The 21,762-nt window shown below is 52.0% G+C and overlaps 1 protein-coding gene across 1 annotated transcript in view; it reads left to right on the top strand.

Annotated features, from left to right (window-relative positions):
* Positions 1 to 21,489, top strand: part of LOC311329140 (phospholipid-transporting ATPase ABCA1-like) — a gene marked incomplete at its 5' end in the record, with an annotated part of 26,877 nt that extends 5,388 nt beyond the window's left edge. The window contains 13 exons of the mRNA XM_084463016.1: positions 622 to 737; positions 1,167 to 1,311; positions 2,686 to 2,809; positions 3,184 to 3,313; positions 3,563 to 3,683; positions 3,780 to 3,842; positions 4,134 to 4,240; positions 4,407 to 4,548; positions 4,766 to 4,900; positions 5,232 to 5,335; positions 18,082 to 18,174; positions 18,502 to 18,745; positions 19,031 to 21,489. Coding sequence (XP_084319142.1) covers positions 622 to 737; positions 1,167 to 1,311; positions 2,686 to 2,809; positions 3,184 to 3,313; positions 3,563 to 3,683; positions 3,780 to 3,842; positions 4,134 to 4,240; positions 4,407 to 4,548; positions 4,766 to 4,900; positions 5,232 to 5,335; positions 18,082 to 18,174; positions 18,502 to 18,745; positions 19,031 to 19,078 — 1,572 coding nt within the window. The 3' untranslated portion in view covers positions 19,079 to 21,489. The remainder of the gene's footprint in view (positions 1 to 621; positions 738 to 1,166; positions 1,312 to 2,685; positions 2,810 to 3,183; positions 3,314 to 3,562; positions 3,684 to 3,779; positions 3,843 to 4,133; positions 4,241 to 4,406; positions 4,549 to 4,765; positions 4,901 to 5,231; positions 5,336 to 18,081; positions 18,175 to 18,501; positions 18,746 to 19,030) is intronic.
* Between the last annotated feature and the right edge of the window lie 273 nt (positions 21,490 to 21,762).

The raw sequence follows: 21,762 nt of genomic DNA, 5'->3' as shown, positions 1-21,762 counted from the left end.
CTCTCCTCCTCTCTCTCTCCCCCTCTCATCCTCTCCCCCTCTCCTCCTCTCTCTCCTCCTCCCTCTCCCCCTCTCCTCCTCTCCTCCTCTCTCTCCTCCTCTCATCCTCTCCTCCTCTCATCCTCTCCCCCTCTCCTCCTCTCTCTCCCCCTCTCCTCCTCTCTCTCCTCCTCTCCCCCTCTCCTCCTCTCTCTCCTCCTCCCTCTCCCCCTCTCCTCCTCTCCTCCTCTCTCTCCCCCTCTCTCTCCCCCTCTCCTCCTCTCCTCCTCTCTCTCCCCCTCTCTCTCCCCCTCTCCTCCTCTCCCCCTCTCCTCCTCTCTCTCCCCCTCTCCTCCTCTCATCCTCTCCCCCTCTCCTCCTCTCTCTCCCCCTCTCCTCCTCTCTCTCCCCCTCTCATCCTCTCCCCCTCTCCTCCTCTCTCTCCTCCTCCCTCTCCCCCTCTCCTCCTCTCCTCCTCTCTCTCCTCCTCTCTCTCCCCCTCTCCTCCTCTCCCCCTCTCCTCCTCTCTCTCCCCCTCTCATCCTCTCCCCCTCTCCTCCTCTCTCTCCTCCTCCCTCTCCCCCTCTCCTCCTCTCCTCCTCTCTCTCCTCCTCTCTCTCCCCCTCTCCTGCTCCTCTGTAGTGTAACTATGTTGTTCCTGCCACTCTGGTCATCATCATCTTCGTGTGTTTCCAACAAGAGGCCTACGTGTCGTCCACCAACCTGCCTGTCCTGGCCCTGCTGCTGCTGCTCTATGGGTGAGGCACACACACACACACCCACTGGCTCTCTCTTTCTCTCTCTCACACACACACACACACACTGGCTCTCTCTTTCTCTCTCTCACACACACACACACACACACACACACACACATACACACACACACACAATGGCTCTCTCTTTCTCTCTCTCTCACACACACACACACTGGCTCTCTCTCTCTCTCTCACACACAAACACACACACTGGCTCTCTCTTTCTCTCTCTCTCTCACACACACACACACATACACACACACACACACACACACACACTCTCGCTCTCTCTCTCTCTCACACATGCACACACACACTCTCCCTTTTTCTCTCTCTCTCACACACACACACACACACACACACACACCAGTATGTGTTCGTTGTTTACTCATAATCGTTTGTGTTTGCATTTGTGTTCCTCCCTCCCAGGTGGTCCATCACGCCCCTGATGTACCCGGCCTCGTTCTTCTTCAAGATCCCCAGCACGGCCTACGTGGTTCTGACCAGCGTCAACATCCTGATCGGCATCAACGGCTCCGTCTCCACCTTCGTCCTGGAGCTGTTCGGGGGCAACGTAAGGCCCTAGTACCACCACTTCACAGGGACCTCCCTAGTACCACCACTTCACAGGGACCTCCCTAGTACCACCACTTCACAGGGACTCCCCTAGTACCACCACTTCACAGGGACTCCCCTAGTACTACCACTTCACAGGGACCTCCCTAGTACCACCACTTCACAGGGACCTCCCTAGTACCACCACTCCACAGGGACTCCCCTAGTACCACCACTTCACAGGGACTCCCCTAGTACCACCACTTCACAGGGACCTCCCTAGTACCACCACTTCACAGGGACTCCCCTAGTACTACCACTTCACAGGGACTCCCCTAGTACTACCACTTCACAGGGACTCCCCTAGTACCACCACTTCACAGGGACCTCCCTAGTACTACCACTCCACAGGGACTCCCCTAGTACCACCACTTCACAGGGACTCCCCTAGTACCACCACTCCACAGGGACCTCCCTAGTACCACCACTTCACAGGGACTCCCCTAGTACCACCACTTCACAGGGACCTCCCTAGTACCACCACTTCACAGGGACTCCCCTAGTACCACCACTTCACAGGGACTCCCCTAGTACCACCACTTCACAGGGACTCCCCTAGTACCACCACTTCACAGGGACCTCCCTAGTACCACCACTCCACAGGGACTCCCCTAGTACCACCACTTCACAGGGACTCCCCTAGTACCACCACTTCACAGGGACCTCCCTAGTACCACCACTCCACAGGGACTCCCCTAGTACCACCACTTCACAGGGACTCCCCTAGTACCACCACTTCACAGGGACTCCCCTAGTACCACCACTTCACAGGGACTCCCCTAGTACCACCACTTCACAGGGACTCCCCTAGTACCACCACTTCACAGGGACCTCCCTAGTACTACCACTCCACAGGGACTCCCCTAGTACCACCACTTCACAGGGACTCCCCTAGTACCACCACTTCACAGGGACCTCCCTAGTACTACCACTCCACAGGGACTCCCCTAGTACCACCACTTCACAGGGACTCCCCTAGTACTACCACTTCACAGGGACTCCCCTAGTACCACCACTTCACAGGGACTCCCCTAGTACCACCACTTCACAGGGACTCCCCTAGTACCACCACTTCACAGGGACCAACGGTACTTTATAAGGCCTACACACTGTAGGGACTTCCTGGTACTTTATACATCCTACATAGGAACTTCCTAGTATTTTATACATCCTACATAGGAACTTCCTAGTTTTATACATCCTACATAGGAACTTCCTAGTTTTATACATCCTACATAGGAAGACTTAAGAGTTAGTCAGACTTAAGAGTTAGTCAGACATAATAATGCTAAATGACCTGAAACAAGCCTGTTCTCTCATTCTCCTGCTCCAGGAGATCGGAGGCATCAACGACATCCTGAAGAACGTCTTCCTCATCTTCCCCCACTTCTGTCTGGGGCGGGGCCTCATCGACATGGTGAAGAACCAGGCCATGGCCGACGCCCTGGAGCGCTTCGGTGAGTAGCAGTGGTCACCTGGGGGAGGGGTCAGAGGTCATCAAGATGGAACAATCTCTGTCGAGCTGACTGATGGCTGCAGGTTCGGTCAGAGGTTAAGAGGTCAGAGGTTAAGAGGTCAGAGGTTTTTAGAGATCTGGTCTGGAAAGGTTCCACTGTGTTGTAGCAAGGTTTAAGGTCAAGAAAGAATGTGGGGAAAAAATGCATTTCTTTGTGGATATTAGCCTAAGACATGCTGACGTGTTTGCTGTATTTCATTTTTACAAGTATCAGATTCATTGATTCACCAAGTTCAGAACATGCACTGGATATAGTCTGGTCAAATTCCACGGTGTTCCTGACATGTGTGCGTTCTTGTGTTCCTGTGGTTCTAGGTGAGAACCGTTTCCGTTCCCCGCTGGCCTGGGACATGGTGGGCAAGAACCTGTTTGCCATGGCGGTGGAGGGCGTGGTCTTCTTCTGCATTACCGTGCTCATCCAATACCGCTTCTGCATCAAGGCCAGGTAGGCGGGTCCACCTCACTGATTGGACGGTCTGGCCTGTCTGTCCAATTTGATGTGCTTTGGAATGTTGTAGGAAGCTGAGCTAGATATGAGTGTTTTCTTGTACCATGGAATATAATATTCAATTTACAAACAGTTCAAATCACAGTATTAAGGCTATTAAGTTAGGCTAGTGAAGACTGAAAACGTAGTCAGTAATCAATAACAAGTTAATTATTAATACTGATTGGTTTCCTCTGTGACCTCCAGGTCATCAAGCTCTCACCTAAAGCCAGTAGGAGAGGAGGACGAGGACGTGGCCAGGGAGAGGCAAAGGATTCTGGGAGGTGGAGGTCACTCCGACATCTTGGAGCTCAAGCAGTTGACCAAGGTGTGCGGACGAGTCTGAAAACAGCCTCACATCTCACGTTGTGGATGTTATAGAATGCACAGTGAATTTGAATATAACTTTATCGCTCTCCTCCAGGTGTACAAGCGTAAGCAGAAGCCGGCTGTCGATCGTCTGTGTGTGGGGATTCCCCCCGGAGAGGTGAGACTCAGAATTGAGCCAATCCGCTACCTCATCTCATCATCATCTTAACCTAGTCTTAACCTATCACATTAAGGTTGATATAAGGTTGTTTAATCAATAACATTATTGGTGAAATCATGACAATACTGTATACAAACAGTTAATAACCAGTGAAAATGCATTCTTTCTTTCTCTCTCTCCCTCTGTCTGTCTTTCTTTCTCTCTCTCTGTTTTCTCTCAAACTCTCTCTCCCCCCCATCTCTCTCTCTCTCTCTCTCTCTCTCCCTCTCTCTCTCTCCCTCTCTCCAGTGTTTTGGTCTGCTGGGTGTGAACGGAGCTGGGAAGACCAGCACCTTCAAGATGCTGACAGGAGACTCCATGGTGACCAGCGGGGAGGCCTACCTAGCAGGGAAGAGGTGAGGGGGAAGGAACAGGCCACAGGAACGGCAGTTACATTTCAACCCTGTCAGTTGACGTTTGAAAAACACAAAGATTCCATCAGCGTTCGTTGCAACTGACAGACGCTGACAGACGCTGACAGACGCTGTGACCAACCGTTCTCCCCCCTGTCTGTCTCTCCAGTGTTCTGACAGAAATAGACGAGGTGCACCAGAACATGGGCTACTGCCCCCAGTTCGACGCCATCAACGACCTCCTGACAGGCAGGGAGCACCTGGAGTTCTACGCCATCCTCCGCGGCGTGCCCGAGAAGGAAGTGTGTGAGGTCAGTACGTGCGTGTGAGTGTCGGTGTGGTCAGCGTGCTCTTAAATGACCATCCAGCAGTTTGAACCCCTTCCTGTCTGCCCTCCCTGTACTCTCCACAAGACCATGTGTGACCTAACTTTCTAAGTCTAGGTCGTGTTAATGAAGGCCATTCAGTGCCTCTCCACTGGGACCGCAGTCTCTATGTAATCTAACTCCCGGGCCTCCCGTCCTCTAGGTGGCAGAGTGGGGCATCCGTAAGCTGGGCCTAGTGAAGTACGTAGACAAGGAAGCTGGGTGCTACAGTGGAGGCAACTTGAGAAAACTCTCCACGGCCATGGCTCTGATAGGAGGACCTCCCGTCGTCTTCCTGGTGAGGAGAGAAGCCTCACGCAAGCTCACGCGCACACACACGCACACACACAGACACACGCGCACACACACGCACGCACACGCACAAACACACCTCCTTTCACCTACCCCATGTAGTCTTCCTGGTGAGAAGATAAGACACACACACACACACACTTGTACAACGACAGTAGGCTGATGTGAGATGCTGATCTTGGATTAATGTAACATTCCTCTTTTAATGTTAATGTTAAAGGTCATGTTTAGGAATAAGACTGAAGACTGATTGTGTGTGTGTGTGTGTGTGTGTGTGTGTGTGTGTGTGTGTGTGTGTGTGCGCGTGCGTGTGACAGGACGAGCCCACCACAGGGATGGACCCCAAGGCCAGGCGAGCGCTGTGGAACTGCATCCTGGGCATCATCAAAGAGGGCCGCTCCGTGGTGCTGACCTCTCACAGGTTAGACCGTGACCCCAGATCACTCATAACACCACACAACGCAACATCTAGACCGTGACCCCAGATCACTCATAACACCACACAGCGCAACATCTAGACCGTGACCCCATTTAACTCATAACACCACACAGCGCAACATCTAGACCGTGACCCCATTTAACTCATAACACCACACAGCGCAACATCTAGACCGTGACCCCAGATCACTCATAACACCACACAGCGCAACATCTAGACCGTGACCCCAGATCACTCATAACACCACACAGCGCAACATCTAGACCGTGACCCCATTTAACTCATAACACCACACAGCGCAACATCTAGACCGTGACACCAGATCACTCATAACACCACACACCACAACATCTAGACCGTGACACCAGATCACTCATAACACCACACACCACAACATCTAGACCGTGACCCCAGATCACTCATAACACCACACAGCGCAACATCTAGACCGTGACCCCATTTAACTCATAACACCACACAGCGCAACATCTAGACCGTGACCCCAGATCACTCATAACACCACACACCACAACATCTAGACCGTGACACCAGATCACTCATAACACCACACAGCGCAACATCTAGACCGTGACCCCATTTAACTCATAACACCACACAGCGCAACATCTAGACCGTGACCCCAGATCACTCATAACACCACACAACGCAACATCTAGACCGTGACCCCAGATCACTCATAACACCACACAGCGCAACATCTAGACCGTGACACCAGATCACTCATAACACCACACAGCGCAACATCTAGACCGTGACCCCAGATCACTCATAACACCACACAGCGCAACATCTAGACCGTGACACCAGATCACTCATAACACCACACAACGCAACATCTAGACCGTGACCCCAGATCACTCATAACACCACACAGCGCAACATCTAGACCGTGACACCAGATCACTCATAACACCACACAGCGCAACATCTAGACCGTGACACCAGATCACTCATAACACCACACAGCGCAACATCTAGACCGTGACCCCAGATCAATCATAACACCACACACCACAACATCTAGACCGTGACCCCAGATCACTTATAACACCACACAGCGCAACATCTAGACCGTGACCCCAGATCACTCATAACACCACACAGCACAACATCTAGACCGTGACACGGGATCACAAACAACACCACTCAAAGACGCTTCTGCTGCTTGCTCTCGCCTTTGTTTGCATTTTCTGCATTTTTCAGCTGATATTGTTGCTTTTCTTCCATAAGAAACTGTGAGCAGTGGCTCCTGGATACTTTAAAGACTCTAATATATATATTTTTTTTTTTGAAGATTTAGTTGCCATATTTCAACGTCTTTATCATCTCCTCACGATAACGTGAGCACGGCAGCAAGATGCCCCCTTTAACTGCGGATGACTTCCACAAACTTCTGCAGAAGATTACAGTGCTGGAAACAAAAATGAACCGGTTAGAGATGTGTGTGGACGTCAATGGACTAACTGGGAACGACACCACCTTACCATGGATTCAAAACAGTACCAGACAAGAGCTAATTAGCACCAAGGAGACTACCAAGAAACAGGAGAGCCATGTACTGGGCACTAAACCTACAAACCCTCCCTGGAACTCTCTTGGTGCAAAGCCTAAGAGAAATTCACCTCCCAGGGAAAAGGGAGAACAAGGCAGAGACCCGTCCCTGGAGAACTATGAGACTGACTGGCCTGCATTATCATCCAGGCAGAGTGCCTCTTCAACCCCTGTCCCTAGAAGGACACCGCCGTGGACAACCGCAAAAGGGAGAACCAGAAACAGATCTCGCCGACAATCAACCATACAACTGGAGAACAAATTTGCCCCACTGTCTGATGACCTGGATCACATCTCTTCTTCACACAGCAGGGTAAGGACTGAGAGTAAACCAGAAAGTAAAAGGCTACCGACTGGGCCTCAAACTCTGATTGTGGGTGACTTTACTGTAAAAGATGTGAGAAGCATGTGCAGTGAAAGCACCAAAATACTCTGCTTTCCCAAGGATACGGTTGCTGACATGACAAAAAAAATCTTGCATATCGGGGTTACACATCCAACTGTGGAAAACATCATTGTGCACGTGGGGACAAATGACGTTGCGCAACAGCAGTCGGAAGTTCTTAAACGAGACTTTATTGATCTGCTGAACACAGTCAGGTCTCTGAAAGCGGAGGTGTTTATCAGCGGCCCTCTACCACCAGTCAGAAGAGGGGTTGAGAGATTCAGCAGACTGTTGGCACTGAACACATGGCTCTCAACTGCCTGTACCACTCACTCAGTGCGCTACATTGACAATTTTCCATTTTTTTGGGAACGATACCATCTTTTTCAGAGAAATGGACTCTGCCTTAACAGGTCAGGAGTAAAACTGTTTATCTCCAATCTGTTCTATTCTCTGCGTCATCCATCTGCTCCCTCTGCCATGGTCAAGGACAAGAGACAAGAAATACCAAAACAGAAGGAAGACATATCACAACATGGCAGAAACCTTGAAGAGCTGCTTCAACAAAGCTCTGATTATGGGAGACACCCGCGCCAGGAAGAAGAATCTTCACACCACCCCCCATCGACAACAACCCAACGATGCCCCTCCCCTCCTCCACCCCGCTCACCAATCAAGGGCCTCATCAAAGCTGCCACACTGAAGCTCAGCCAAATTGATGAGCTACTGCAAGAGGGGAAGTCTCTCACTCCCCCCCTCCCACTAGCACTCACCAGCGAGGATCCACCCCCCCAAGAGCGGGAGTCTCTCACTCCCCCCCTCCCACTAGCACTCACCAGTGAGGATCCACCCCCTCCACCCCCCCAAGAGGGGGAGTCTCTCACTCCCCCCCTCCCACTAGCACTCACCAGCGAGGATCCACCCCCCCAAGAGCGGGAGTCTCTCACTCCCCCCCTCCCACTAGCACTCACCAGTGAGGATCCACCCCCTCCACCCCCCCAAGAGGGGGAGTCTCTCACTCCCCCCCTCCCACTAGCACTCACCAGCGATGATCCACCCCCCCAAGAGGGGGAGTCTCTCACTTGCTTCCTCTCACCGGCACCCACCAGCAAGCATTTTCACGCGCTGTATTACGCGCTCCCAACCGCCCTTACCCCCTGCCGGGCCAATACAACAAGCTCTAACTGATATGCACTGGGTCCAGGCTACAAGGCTAATGGCACTCATGACCCCTTCCAGGACAAGCCAGGACCCAACGTGATGGTATCTTCCTCAATTCCTGTCTTGATAGGTAATAGAAAAACAATGGTGAATCTGCTAAGTAACAGGAAACACTCAACCGGCTCTACAAATGTATCAAATTTAGTATCTATTCCTCGTCAGCCACAAACTATCACAGAGAAATGTGCAGATAATACCCTCAGCACACTAAACTTAGCTTTATTAAATGTCAGATCTTTAACAGGAAAGACATTTTTAATCAATGATTTTATCACCAACCACAATCTTGATCTTATGTTTTTAACTGAAACTTGGCTAGACCAAGGTAACAGTGCAGCTGTTCTTATTGAGTCAACTCCTCCCAACTTCAGCTTTATGAGCGAGGCTAGAGTGCATAAGAAAGGAGGTGGAGTAGCCATCTTGTTTAATGACTCCCTCCAATGTAAGCAGATGTGTTATGGAAATTTTGGTTCCTTTGAATATGTGGCTCTTCAGTTGAATTCCTTTTCCCGAGCGTTATTTCTAAACATCTACAGGCCACCTAAATACTGTCCAAACTTCTTTGATGACTTTGCTGAACTGTTGTCTACTGTCTGCATTGACTTTGACTGTGTGGTTATTGTTGGTGATTTTAACATCCATGTTGACAACCCTCAGGGCAGAGGGACTAAAGAGCTAGGTTGTGTCCTTGATAACTATGGACTGACTCAGCATGTGACGGAGCCCACACACAACAAGGGGCACACTCTGGACTTAATCATCACCAAAGGTCTGAATATTTCTAAGGTTCAGGTGTCTGATGTTGCGCTCTCTGATCATTCCTGTGTTTTCTTTGAGAGTACTATCTCCATGCACACAAATGTTCAAACAGAGGTTATCTCAAAACGGCGCATCACTGAAAACACCAGTGAGATATTTACTCAGGCTTTCTCGTCCACACCTGCCCTCTATATGGCCTCAGTCAACGAGCTTGTAGATAATTTCAATGTTAAAATTACAAACATTATTGACGCCGTTGCGCCCACTAAGGTGAAGGTGATCTCTGGTAAGAGAAGATCTCCATGGAGAAAGGCCATGCTGGTCAGAATAGAAAAGAGAGAGTGTCGAAAATCTGAACGCAGATGGCGAAAAACAAATCTCCATGTTCATTATGACATCTATAAAGAGAGACTTCGCATTTATAATCTGGAGCTGAGAAATGCACGGCAGACCTTCTTTTCTGACATCATCACCAAAAACCATAACAATGCGCGTGCTTTGTTTGCCACTGTTGATAGGCTGACAAACCCTCCTGTGTCAGTAGCCTCTGAACTTCTATCCACCAGGGCCTGCAATGAATTTGCCTCATTCTTCACTGACAAAATTCAGAAAATTAGACAAGCAGTCAGTGCCTCCATTCCAGGTACAGGACATGTGTCGTCACACTGTCCACTTAAAATCAATAATTGTACCATGACACAATTTAATCCGATCAACCATAAAACCCTGGGGGACACTATACAATATCTGAAATCCTCCACCTGTTGCCTTGATGTTCTACCTACAGACTTCTTCAAAACTGTATCCAACTGCATGGCCTCTGATTTACTACAAATTGTAAACACATCTCTTCTTTCAGGTGTGTTCCCACATACTGTGAGGGTTTGGTTTTGGGACCCAGGCGCAACAGGAAAGGAGGAGGCAAGGAACGGTAAAGCCCGGAGGGGCGATTTAATAAGATCAAAAAGGGGGATGTGGTAGTCGTACAGCCGATGGTCAGGCAGGAGCGTGGTAGTCGTACAGGCGATGGTCAGGCAGGAGCGGGGTTGTCGTACAGGCGATGGTCAGGCAGGAGCGGGGTTGTCGTACAGGCGATGTTCAGGCAGGAGCGGGGTCGTCGTACAGGCGATGGTCAGGCAGGAGCGTTGTCGTACAGGCGATGTTCAGGCAGGAGCGGGGTTGTCGTACAGGCGATGGTCAGGCAGGAGCGGGGTCGTACAGGCGGTGGTCAGGCAGGAGCGGGGTAATCGTACAGACGTGGGTCAGGCAGGAACTGGAGAGATGAGGAGGGGAGGCAGGGTGAGTGAGAGTAATCACAAACGGGAACGGGAAAAAACACTACAAAATACGGGTAAGGAGATTGTAGGCTTAGGCTATACTTTACCACAAGAGTATTATGGTAAGATCTGGCGATGAGTGGAGTGTAGACCAGGTTCTTGTAGAGGTTGAAGGTGATTGCAGAACGAGGGACAGGTGTGGTGATGATAATTGGGAACCGGTGAGTAGAGCCGCGCCAGCGTCATCGTCGGAGACGAGCGCGCCGTTCTTGTCTTTGCGCACGGGCCGATGTGCTGGGCATGTCGGGATCCGATTCTTCGTCACCGGAGAGGGAGGAGACTGCCGAGTCCGCGGAGCTGGCCGGAGACGGGGAACGCCCGGCAGTGGGGGGAAACTCCGGAGAGCCAGAGCGTTGTATGCCCGGGCTGATGCGACGTGCGGTAGAGCGCGTAGGACGCCCCGAGCGCGCAGCGGGCCCAGAGGGGAGAGAGGGAGACGGTTGTGGAGGCGAGGGCATGCGAGCCGTAACAGGACCCCCCCCCCGAGGGGAGCCACCTGGCGACCGACCGGGGGCGTCAGGATGGGCCCGGTAGAAGTCCCGGAGGAGAGACGGGTCCATAATGAGCTGCCTGGAGATCCAGCTGCACTCCTCGGGGCCGTACCCCTCCCAATCCGCCAGGTATTGGAACCCCCGACCCCGGCGGCGCACCTTCAGCAGCCGCCGAACCGTCCACTGGGGATGCCCGTCGACCATCTGGGGAGGCGGAGGAGCTGGGGCAGAAGGCATGAGAGGACTCGAGGAGACAGGTTTGACCTTGGACACATGGAATACAGGGTGTACCCGCATGGAAGCAGGGAGCTTAAGACGTACCGCAGCCGGGTTCAGGACACGGTCGATCTCGAAGGGCCCAACGAAGCGCGGAGCCAGCTTCTTGGAGGGGACCTGGAGCGGAAGATCAGCAGTGGAGAGGTAGACACGTTGACCGGGCCGATACGCCGGAGCAGGAGTGCGGCGGCGGTTGGCACCGCGGCAGGAGCGCTCGTTGGAGCGGAGCAGGGCCCTGCGGACCTCCCTCCAGACACGGCGACAGCGGCTGAGGTGGGCCTGGACGGAGGGGACGGAGGCCTCCGACTCCTGGAGAGAGAACAGCGGGGGCTGGTACCCGAGGGATGACTCGAACGGAGACCTGCCAGTGGCAGCGCTGGTCAGGGCATTGAGGGAGTATTCGACCCAGGGCAGGTCCTTGCTCCAGGAGGTGGGGTGGAGAGCCGACACACAGCGGAGAGCGGACTCCAGGCTCTGGTTGGCCCGTTCGGCCTGGCCGTTGGTCTGCGGGTGGTAGCCAGAGGAGAGGCTGATGGTGGCGCCTATCTCCTTGCAGAAGGCCCTCCAGACTTGGGAGGTGAATTGAGGCCCACGGTCCGAGACAATGTCTCCGGGGAGACCGTGGAGCCGGTAGACATGCTGGACGAGGAGCTCAGCTGTCTCCGCAGAGGACGGGAGCTTGGGGAGCGCCACCAGATGGACCGCCTTGGAGAACCGGTCCACCACGGTGAGGATGACCGTGTTGCCCCTGGAGGGGGGAAGACCGGTGATGAAGTCCAGGGCGATGTGGGACCAGGGACGGCTGGGGACCGGGAGAGGACGCAGGAGGCCAGCCGGGGGCTGGTGGGACGCCTTGCTGCGGGAGCAGACGGGACAGGCGACCACAAACTCCCGGACGTCGGACCTCATGGAGGGCCACCAGAACCGTCGGCTCAGGAAGGAGAGGGTGCGGTGAACCCCGGGATGGCACGCAAACCGGCTGGCATGGCCCCACTGGAGCACCCGGGACCGGACCGAGTCCGGCACGAAGAGCCGGCGAGGAGGAACGTTGGCCGGACTGGGTTGGGCGCGTTGGGCCTGCCTCACCACCGCCTCAATGTTCATAGTGATCACCCCTACGACACGCGAGGTCGGCAGGATGGTCTCAGGCTCCGCGGGGGGCGCCTCGGGCGCGTGGAGGCGGGACAGCGCGTCGGCCTTGGCGTTGCGGGAGCCGGGCCGGAAGGTGAGGGTAAAGTCGAACCTTCCCAGGAACTGCGACCACCGCGCCTGGCGGGAGTTGAGGCGCTTGGCCGCCCGGATGAAGGTCAGGTTCTTGTGGTCCGACCAGACGAGGGTGGTGTGTTCCGCGCCCTCAAGCCAATGGCGCCACTCCTCCAAGGCCCCCACCACCGCCAACAACTCCCTGTTCCCGATGTCGTAATTCACCTCAGCCGGGGTGAACCGGCGGGAGAGGAAGGCACAGGGGTGCAACTTCTGGTCCTCCACTGACCGCTGGGACAGAACAGCACCGATGCCGGTGTCCGATGCGTCAACCTCGACCACGAACTGCCTGGAGGGGTCAGGATGGAGAAGGACCGGAGCGGTGGTGAAGCGCTCCTTGAGCGCAGAGAAGGCGGCGCTGGCAGCCGGTGTCCAGATGAACGGACGCAGGGATGAGGTGAGGTGGGTGAGGGGAGCTGCTACCCGGCTGTAGTCCCGTATGAAACGGCGGTAAAAGTTCGCGAAGCCAAGGAAGCTCTGGAGTTGCCTCCGGGTAGAGGGTTGAGGCCATTCAACCACGGTCTTGATTTTGCGGGGGTCGGGTCGCGTCAGGCCTCCCTCCACAATGAGCCCCAGGAACTCCACTGACGCGGAGTGAAAGGTGCACTTCTCCGCCTTGATGTATAGGCGGTTCTCCCGGAGACGCTGGATTACCATGCGGACGTGTTGGAAGTGCTCCTCAGCGCTCCTGGAGAACACAAGGATGTCGTCCAGGTAGAGAACCACAAATACGTCCAGCATGTCCCTGAGCACGTCGTTCATCAGGGCCTGGAAGACAGCGGGGGCGTTGGTGAGGCCGAAGGGCATGACGAGGTATTCGTAGTGGCCACGGGAGGTCTTGAAGGCGGTCTTCCATTCGTCCCCCTCACGGATACGCACCAGGTGATAAGCGTTTCTGAGGTCCAACTTGGTGAAGATGGTGGCACCGGTGAGGGGTTCAAAATTGGAGCTCATGAGGGGGAGTGGGTATTTATTCTTCACCGTGATGTTGTTGAGCAGCCTGTAGTCGATGCACGGCCTCAGGTCTCCTCCCTTCTTCTTTACAAAGAAGAACCCCGCTGCCACCTGGGAACGAGATGGTCGGATGAGGCCCTCGGCCAAGCACTCGGAGATGTAGGTGTCCATGGCAGCTTTCTCCGGGAGGGAGAGGTTGTAGAGACGACTGGCTGGGAGAGGGGCGCCAGGGTGGAGCTCGATGGCGCAGTCGTAGGGTCGATGAGGGGGAAGTGTGCGGGCGCGCTCCTTACTGAAGGCCTCCCCGAGGTCGTGGTACATCAAAGGGACCGTGGAGAGGTCAGGAGGAGCGGGACGGGGCCGGTCAACCCGAGTGGAGGTCTGAGCAGCTTGGAGGCAGCGGGCGTGGCAGGTGGTGCTCCAGCCGAGGATGCGCCCCGAGCTCCAGCAGACATGAGGGGTATGGAGTTCCAGCCAGGGCCTCCCTAAGATGAACGGAGCGTCGGGAGAGTGGATGACGAAGGGGCGGACGTTCTCCACGTGGTTACCCGAGACTGTGAGAGTGAGGGGCAGGGTCCGGTGCGTGATGGGACCCATGGGATGGCCATCCAGGGCGAAAGCCGAGAGGGGCCTCTCCAGAGGGGAGATAGGGAGCGCCGCTTTGTGGGCGAACTGGACGTCCACGAAGCTCTCGTCAGCACCGGAGTCGATGAGAGCAGGGACGGAGAGCGTGTGCCCCTGCCAGGCGAGGGTAACAGTGAACCTGGCGGCACGGGTCCGGGATTGGGGATGGATGAGCCGGCTCACTCGGTAACCCCTGGCGAGTGAGTCTACTCTTTTTGCCGCCCTGGGAGGTGCAGAGGAACAGGAGTCGACGGCGTGCGCTGGGCTAGCGCAGTATATGCATAGCCCGTTCTGTTCCCGGTGCTCACGCTCTGCAGGGGTCAGTCGGGTCCAACCCAGTTGCATGGGTTCCTCTCCAGCGGTGTTTGGGGGGGCGAGGGAGGCCGGGGCAGGCCGAGAGAGACCGGCAGAGGGGGGCGGAGACGGTCTGGGTGCGCTGTGGTGTTGGTGCGCCCGCTCGCGCCTGCGTTCCCGGTGGCGCTCGTCTATGGCTATGGAGAGGGAGACGAGTTGGTTCAGGGTCGCTGGTCTGTCTCCTCCAGCCAGGCTGTCCTTCATGGCGTCCCCCAGACCCCGTCGGAAGGCGCTGTATAGGGCAGACTCGTTCCAGGAGCAACGGGCAGCGAGGATGCGGAACTCCGTGGCGTAGTCCGCTACTGAGCTGGAACCCTGGGTGAGGGCGGAGAGAGCAGCGTCCGCGTCCTGTCCGTGGACGTCGTGGTCGAACACAGTCCGGAATTCTGCCACGAAGGCAGTGTAGTCCTGCATGTAGGCAGCTGCGCCCTCGCGACCCGCCATGACCCAACGGCGAGCCCGTCCCGTGGTCAGGTTGGCAATGTAGGCTATCCGAGCCGACGCAGTGGAGTACATGCTTGGCTGGAGGTCAAACACGTACTCACACTGCATGAGGAACTCCCGGCAGAGGGTGAACGTCCCGTCGTAGAGGGCCGGGGAGGCGAGATGGGGCTCCCGGTTTGGTGGAGCGGTGGGGTTCAGGAACGGAGCCTGGCGGGCACTGACCGCGGTGACCTGGTCGGACAGGGAGCAGACCAGAGTAGCGAGGCCCCTCAGTCGCTCGTCCTGGGCGTGCTGTTGGGCGGATACCTGCTGCAGTTGCTCAGCTTGGGTCCGTGGGAGGGCTTGGAGTAGTCCGGGAGGTGCAGGTCTCTCCTCCATGTTGGCTGGGTCCAAACTGGCCAGATCTTACTGTGAGGGTTTGGTTTGGGACCCAGGCGCAACAGGAAAGGAGGAGGCAAGGAACGGTAAAGCCCGGAGGGGCGATTTAATAAGATCAAAAAGGGGGATGTGGTAGTCGTACAGCCGATGGTCAGGCAGGAGCGTGGTAGTCGTACAGGCGATGGTCAGGCAGGAGCGGGGTTGTCGTACAGGCGATGGTCAGGCAGGAGCGGGGTTGTCGTACAGGCGATGGTCAGGCAGGAGCGTTGTCGTACAGGCGATGTTCAGGCAGGAGCGGGGTTGTCGTACAGGCGATGGTCAGGCAGGAGCGGGGTCGTACAGGCAGTGGTCAGGCAGGAGCGGGGTAATCGTACAGACGTGGGTCAGGCAGGAACTGGAGAGATGAGGAGGGGAGGCAGGGTGAGTGAGAGTAATCACAAACGGGAACGGGAAAAAACACTACAAAATACGGGTAAGGAGATTGTAGGCTTAGGCTATACTTTACCACAAGAGTATTATGGTAAGATCTGGCGATGAGTGGAGTGTAGACCAGGTTCTTGTAGAGGTTGAAGGTGATTGCAGAACGAGGGACAGGTGTGGTGATGATAATTGGGAACCGGTGAGTAGAGCCGCGCCAGCGTCATCGTCGGAGACGAGCGCGCCGTTCTTGTCTTTGCGCACGGGCCGATGTGCTGGGCATGTCGGGATCCGATTCTTCGTCACCGGAGAGGGAGGAGACTGCCGAGTCCGCGGAGCTGGCCGGAGACGGGGAACGCCCGGCAGTGGGGGGAAACTCCGGAGAGCCAGAGCGTTGTATGCCCGGGCTGATGCGACGTGCGGTAGAGCGCGTAGGACGCCCCGAGCGCGCAGCGGGCCCAGAGGGGAGAGAGGGAGACGGTTGTGGAGGCGAGGGCATGCGAGCCGTAACACATACCCTGAAAACTGCAGTCATCAAGCCACTCTTAAAAAATAATAATCTAGACAGCTCACAAATGAACAATTATAGGCCCATATCAAACCTCCCATTTCTAAGCAAAATAATTGAAAAGGTTGTTTTCCAACAACTGAATAACTTCCTGGCACTAAGTAATGGCTTTGATGTCTTCCAGTCAGGATTTCGACCACATCACAGCACCGAGACTGCTCTAATTAAGGTATTTAATGACATCCATTTAAACACAGATAATGGCAAAATCTCAGTCTTAGTACTACTGGATCTCAGTGCTGCGTTCGACACGGTAGACCACAACATACTACTAGGCCGACTGGAAAATTGGCTGGGAATTTCTGGTACAGTGTTAGATTGGTTTGAATCGTACTTAAAGGACAGGGATTATTTTGTGTCTATAGGCAATTACAAATCTGAGCTGACAAAAATGACCTGTGGAGTTCCCCAAGGCTCCATCCTGGGGCCTCTTCTGTTCAACATTTACATGCTCCCACTAACTCAAATTATGGAAAACAACAAAATATGTTACCATAGCTATGCAGATGACACACAAATTTATATCACTATATCACCAGGAGACTATAATCCCATACAAGCGCTGAGTAAGTGCATTCAACAAATCAATGATTGGATGTGCCAGAACTTTCTCCAACTAAACAAAAATAAAACTGAAGTAATTGTCTTTGGAGCCAAAGAAGAACGATTAAAAGTCAGTGCTCAACTTCAATCAGTAATGCTAAAAACCACAAACGAAGCCAGAAATCTTGGTGTAGTCATGGACTCAGACCTGAATTTCAACAGCCACATTAAGTCAATTACAAAGTCAGCCTACTATCACCTGAAGAATATATCAAGGATCAAAGGTTTTATGTCCCAGAAGGATTTGGAAAAACTTGTCCATGCGTTTATCTTCAGTAGACTCGACTACTGTAACGGCATGTATACAGGTCTCTCTAAAAAATCGATCAGACAGCTGCAGCTGATTCAGAACGCTGCTGCTCGAGTCCTCACTAAGACTAAGAAAGTGGAGCATATCACACCAGTACTAAGGTCTTTACACTGGCTTCCTGTCTGTCAAAGAATCTACTTTAAAATACTGCTGTTGGTTTATAAAGCACTGAATGGCCTAGGGCCAAAATATATTTCTGATCTGCTCATATGCTATGAACCATCCAGACCCCTCAGGTCGTCTGGCACAGGTCTACTTTCTGTCCCCAGAGTTAAAACAAAACATGGAGAAGCAGCATTCAGTTTTTATGCTCCAAATATCTGGAACAAACTTCCAGAAAACTGCAGGTCTGCTGCAACTCTTGGTTCTTTTAAAACAAGCCTGAAGACTTTTCTTTTTGCCACTGCTTTCTAAGAGGAGCTATGTTTATCAGTATACTGCACTGTAACTTTTATTCCTGTATTCTATTTGTCCTGCTTTTTGTTTAAATATCTATAATGACTTGCTTTTTGTTTTAATGCTTTTAATTTGTCCTGCCTTTTGTTTTAAATGTCTATAATGTCTTGCTTTTTGTTTTAATGCTTTTAATGTCTCATGTAAAGCACCTTGAATTGCCCTGTGGCTGAAATGTGCTATATAAATAAACTTGCCTTGCCTTGCCTTGCCTTGCCTTGCCTTGCCAACTTGCCTTCAAAGTAACATCTATACTGTAATAATCATGGATGGATGGACACTGATGGACCTCCCTCGTGATGCGCTGTGTGTGTTTCAGTATGGAGGAGTGCGAGGCCCTTTGCACGCGCATGGCCATCATGGTGAACGGCAGGTTCCGCTGTCTGGGCAGCGTGCAGCACTTGAAGAACAGGTGAGAACGTCAGTCACACACAGCTGGACGACACCGTTGGCCTCTATACAGGGACAAGGGTGAATCCTGTCAGTTGGAGTTTGAAAAACGCAAGAGATTCCTTCTCCATTTTCTGTAACTGACAGTTGGCTGTTGACACTAGCTGGAGATGATGTTTACAGGTAATCTGCAGTACTGATAGTTTTTGAGACAATAGATGTATCCATTGATTATGGTAACGCTAATGTGACAGGTTTGGTAACTGGCTAATTGTGGCTAATGCAGACGTTAACCTGCTATTCGCCGTACCGTGGCTAATGCTAACGCTAGCTCCTGTGCTGTGGTCAGGTTCGGGGACGGCTACACCATCATCCTGCGCGTGACGGGGCCAGACCCCGACCTGCGGCCTGTGATGGGCTTCATCGAGCGGGAGCTGCCGGGCAGCACGCTGAAGGAGAAGCACCGGAACATGCTCCAGTACCAGCTGCCCTCCGCCCACACGTCCCTCGCTCGCATCTTCTCTCTGCTGGCCAAGAACAAGGATGCGCTCAGCATAGAGGACTACTCCGTCTCCCAGACCACTCTGGACCAAGTAAGGATAAAAAAAAGAAGAAAAAAAAGAAAAGTACACGCATCTGGGCGGCCATTTTGTCTTATTGACTTGACTGGCCATTTTGAGGATTTTTTTTTTCCATAGACATATATATATTAATGTGTCCACTTTCATTTATTTGTTTACCAAATTAGATCGTTGTGTACTGCTGGCCACCTAGTCTTTTCAGGGTGTCTTGCATGTAGTCGACAGAAACTAATCCGGTCTGTGTGCGCTCTCTCTCTCTCTCTCTCTCTCTTTTTCTCTCCATTTCTCTCTCTCCAGGTATTTGTCAATTTTGCCAAGGACCAAAGTGACGAGGACCACTTGTAAGACATTGCCATGATCAAAAGAGATGCCGTAGAGGTGGATGTCTCCCACCACCTCAACAACTTCCTATTGGACGAGAAGGCCAGAGAGAGCTGCGTGTGATTCCGTGTCGCCACAAGGGGGCGATCTGCTCAGGTCTCTGAATAAACAGACAGACAGACGGACCACTCTGGAGGACCTCAGAACAGAAGATGTTTTTTTCTACTCTGTTTTTGTTGTTTTTTTATGGTTATTAATGTGATTTCTCAGTGGACTGCACATGCACAGCCCCCGCATCGGGGCAGGTCAAGAAGTTGCAGAATGTTCAACACTGAAACAAAACTCAATGCAAATCAATGCAAGCGACAGATGTCGGCGACTAGCTACCACGACGGTGTCTCCCACTCCAGGCAGAGCCCGGGGAAGACACCTTGCTAGATCGCTGATTTGAATTGACTGAACAGACTAGAACTGGGTTGAATCAACAGCAAGAACTGACTTGACTTCGTGGAGTTGAGTCGGAGATTTGAGTTGAGTCACTCAACCTGGTTTGAGTTGATTCAATAGGAAGAATTGAGTAAAGTCAACATCAACGACCACAGGAGTCACTGTGACTGACTGTGTGTGTTTTCTTTAGATAACAAGGTTCAGAGATGAGATAATCCATGTATAAACAGCTCTTCTCCCTCACTGCCAAACCACACCTTTCTGACATTTTGGGGTCTCATTTTTTTCAATGAAACTGAAGAAAGGTTTCAATTGTTGTTGTTTTTTGTCTTCTCGAGCAACATGAGACAACCTTTTTTTTAATTATAAATATGCATCTTAAGAAAAATCTAACCCTCTATGGAATTTGTGTATTTTTAAAGATGGATGTTTTAGTTTGTTGTCGTTGATGATGTCACAGTGTCCTGCACTGTGGAGGGAAGGTCTGATTTTAAATCCCTCAGAGACACAAAGAAGAACAAAAAAAACGGGGGGAAAATGAGGCAATGGGACATTCTGGGCTGAGAAGCACAAAGGAAGATGCTTTTATAGAGCCCTGTCGTTCATTTAAAAAACACCTTAGTCAGAGGATTGGTTTTTTTAAACCCGTACTGTGTGTTTGGGGGTAAAATCATCTAGCCTGGGTTGGGAGAAATCTGTTCACATTTTCTGAATGTGTGGTCTTCTAGACATCAACTACCGACAACGGGCATTTTTCGACAGGTTTCTGAAATCGTCTATGTATTGCATGATTTCCAGTTGGCCACATGAGGGCGCACGAGATGAGCTAGCAAAGTGGAGGTCTTGTAGTAGCTACTGTTGTTGGTCTCCTATTGTTATAAAAAAAAAAAAAAAGAAAGAAAGAAGAAAAGTCTAAAATGTGTGTCAATGTGACCTATTGGGAATGTGAAGGGAATCTAATGCTTATATATTCTCTTGACAAATCTTGCCATAACTGGAGGTCAGACAGACAGACATGACTTGGATATGTACAGTATGGATTTATATTTAAGTGGTGCCAAATGCAGTGACAGTACTGTATGTCTTTTCACCAAGGGTATTGTCTACCCTTTCCAAACGGCCTGCTTCACACACACATGCACTGACACACACACACACACACACACAACCTAGAGTCTCTCTAGGCTTCATGTCATTCAACTCGTGGTGCTCGTGGTTCAGCCTCCATAGCACGTTCTGTGTTGTTGCCACACATCTTGTACATCGCTTGACCGTGACAAACCGCTGGCTTGTTTGTCGAAACTAAATTACGGTGACGCTTGACTTTTCGCTCACGGCACCTCTGGCAATCTAGAACCCATAGAATCATCTGGGCGTTCTAGAACCCTGTCCGATTCCACGTTAGGGCCAAAACTCTGTTCTGAAGTGGCCAGTCTGTCATTGGGGACAATGAGAGGGACCACACCAGCTAACTGTAACCACTGATTGGTTATACCCCAGACACCCTCTCCTCTCATTGGTTAAGATCGGGGCAAGTCCCTCCCACTTAGTCAGGGTTTGAATTACACTTTGAAACAATCATGGGTGTTGAGTGTATATCTTTGACACTTTAGTGGAGGGGGAGTTAACAATAGCAATGCAGTCCTTTCCAGGGTACTCTCCCCCAGACCCCCCCATCCCCGGTAATTCAAACCCTGCACCTCCGCACTTTATCAAACCAGCCCTCACAGTGAATTGAAGATGTCAAAGATTAACATGTTTGCACTGGGATACGGACAGAGTTCTACATAAGATGGACACTTGAAACTTCAGTGCATTTCTTGATCACTCATTAAAAAGAGGGTGAGAGGTGTCCTATGTACCATGATAATTATTTTTATGTTATTATTATTCTTTGTTTACATTTAAGGTATTATTAAAAAAGGCAGTTTGAGTCTGTTGTTGTGTACAGTACTTATTTACATGAATAAAACATTGATACATTTTGATTGGCTGTTTGTTTATTCAGTCTAGCTGTAGGCTACTGGAATATATACAGGTATATATCATGGGTGTATTAACATAGGTATATAATTAATAGAATACAGGTATATATACATTTTGAACTTGAACGGCGCGTGCTCTTTCGCACGTGACCTCCTGAGCAGCCAACTGCTCTCAGGGAAAAAACTAGTTGCCTAGCTACCGTTGCCTAGCTACTCATACCGAAACAAAATCAACAACCCAGTGTAACGTTAGCGTTTACTGGCATGTCTACAGTT

Source organism: Borostomias antarcticus (assembly GCF_949987555.1).
Source record: "Borostomias antarcticus genome assembly, contig: scaffold_60, whole genome shotgun sequence".
NCBI lineage: Eukaryota > Metazoa > Chordata > Actinopteri > Stomiiformes > Stomiidae > Borostomias > Borostomias antarcticus.
The sequence above is the reverse complement of the archived record's forward strand: the minus strand, read 5'-3'. Positions and strand labels throughout refer to the sequence as shown.